The sequence below is a fragment of the Musca domestica genome, unplaced genomic scaffold (genome assembly GCF_030504385.1).
Source record: "Musca domestica strain aabys unplaced genomic scaffold, Musca_domestica.polishedcontigs.V.1.1 45, whole genome shotgun sequence".
NCBI lineage: Eukaryota > Metazoa > Arthropoda > Insecta > Diptera > Muscidae > Musca > Musca domestica.
Window position 1 is genome coordinate 5,664,809 of NW_026712335.1, and position 1,399 is coordinate 5,666,207.

The 1,399-nt window shown below is 38.8% G+C and overlaps 1 protein-coding gene across 1 annotated transcript; it reads left to right on the forward strand.

The window, feature by feature from the left end:
* The first annotated feature begins 221 nt into the window (after nt 1-221).
* Nucleotides 222-931, forward strand: LOC101889547 (chorion protein S16). Its single transcript, XM_005187906.4, has 2 exons — nt 222-646; nt 745-931. Exons 1-2 carry the CDS (start codon nt 271-273, stop codon nt 813-815), a joined length of 447 nt encoding a protein of 148 aa, XP_005187963.1. The 5' UTR covers nt 222-270; the 3' UTR covers nt 816-931.
* Nucleotides 932-1,399: the final 468 nt, after the last annotated feature.

Sequence of the window (1,399 nt, forward strand, 5' to 3'; positions counted from 1 at the left end):
AAGACAAAAAACAACACAGCTCGCACTGAAATGAAAGAACACAAAAGACACTGCGGATTTCGATGGAACCTCCTCCCGCATCACACCGTTCTCGCTGGATGTGTTCGCACACAGTTCTGTGGCGTTTGAAGAATTTGTCACGTAACCTGGGTAAAGAGATCTGGGAGACGAGCATTTTATTCGTTGACTATAAAAATGTTTTTATGGCATTGGGTCAACATTAGTTTCACACTTTAGTTTCCTGAAGAAAGACTAGAGGAGAGATCCAATATGAAATTCACACAGAATATCGCTTTGGCCGTCGTTGCCATTTTCGGTTTGTGCGGTTGTGCTTTGGCCAATTATGGAGCAGCTCCTTCATATTCGGCTGCTGCCCCCGCCTATGTCGAGGCTGCTCCAGCCTATGGCCGTTCTTATGCCGATCCCGTTTACTCGCCCGAAAATGCTGAAGCCGCCGCCTCGGCTTATACCGATGTTGCTGCCGCCAAAGCCTCCGCCGCCAAATTGGAAGATGTGAATTTGGCTGCCGTCCACCGTTATGGTTATCAAATTGGTGTGCCTCTATTGGTTCGTAACTATGGCCATTTGACTCCCTTGTACTCGGCCTTGGCTCCCAAGCGTAGTTTTGTTGGAACAATCGATGCTGGTTAGTATTTTGTCTTAGCAATGGCATATGTTTAACTACATTTTTTGATCCTTTGAATGATTTTTTATTAATCACTTGTTTTTTCCTTTGTCTTTTAGGTTTCTATAAGGACTCCTATGGCAAACTCAAATTCCGTGATGAAACCGCCGTTGGTGCTATTGCCCTCTAAATTATCCAATAATTTAGTTGTCCCTGGCTAGAGCATCTACAGTGAGAATTACGTGCTATTTGTACCTTAAAGAAATAGAAAACAAAGAATTTTAGTTTTAATAAAACTAAATTGCAGTGAGATGCCTTTTTACTGAAAATGAAAAAAAAATCTTCAATTTACTTATTTTTTATAAAAGAACAGGGGATCAAAAATAATATTTGTGGGGATGCTAATCTGCCTTCTACAGATAGCATGGGAGAAAAATTATTTTCTGAAATCCTCAAGGGTTAAAAAGTCTTTTATAATGGATTACTAAAGAATTTTGCGTTGGGCGCCATATTTCTATGTACATCAGTATATCAATAGAGCGATTTTGAAAGAGCTTAGGTACTTTTAAAGGTTTACCGTACTTTTAAATTTTAAACAATGATATAGGATAGTATACGTAACGGGTTTAAGATTAGGGTTTTATGTCAAGGGTAGAAATTTTTCTTGAAAAAATTGTTATATGTAAACGTTTCATTTTTAATCGAAGTAAAGCCTTTACCTAAATTTAACATGGCGGAAGTTAAAAACAATGTTTGGACCTGATCCAAAGCCTC

What these genes read in the sequence shown, in the direction of transcription:
- LOC101889547 (XM_005187906.4), top strand. Translation starts at nt 271, where the DNA reads ATGAAATTCACACAGAATATCGCTTTGGCCGTCGTTGCCATTTTCGGT. An exon ending in TGTTGGAACAATCGATGCTG is followed by an intron (nt 647 to 744) that starts GTTAGTATTTTG and finishes TTTGTCTTTTAG; the next exon opens with GTTTCTATAAGGACTCCTAT.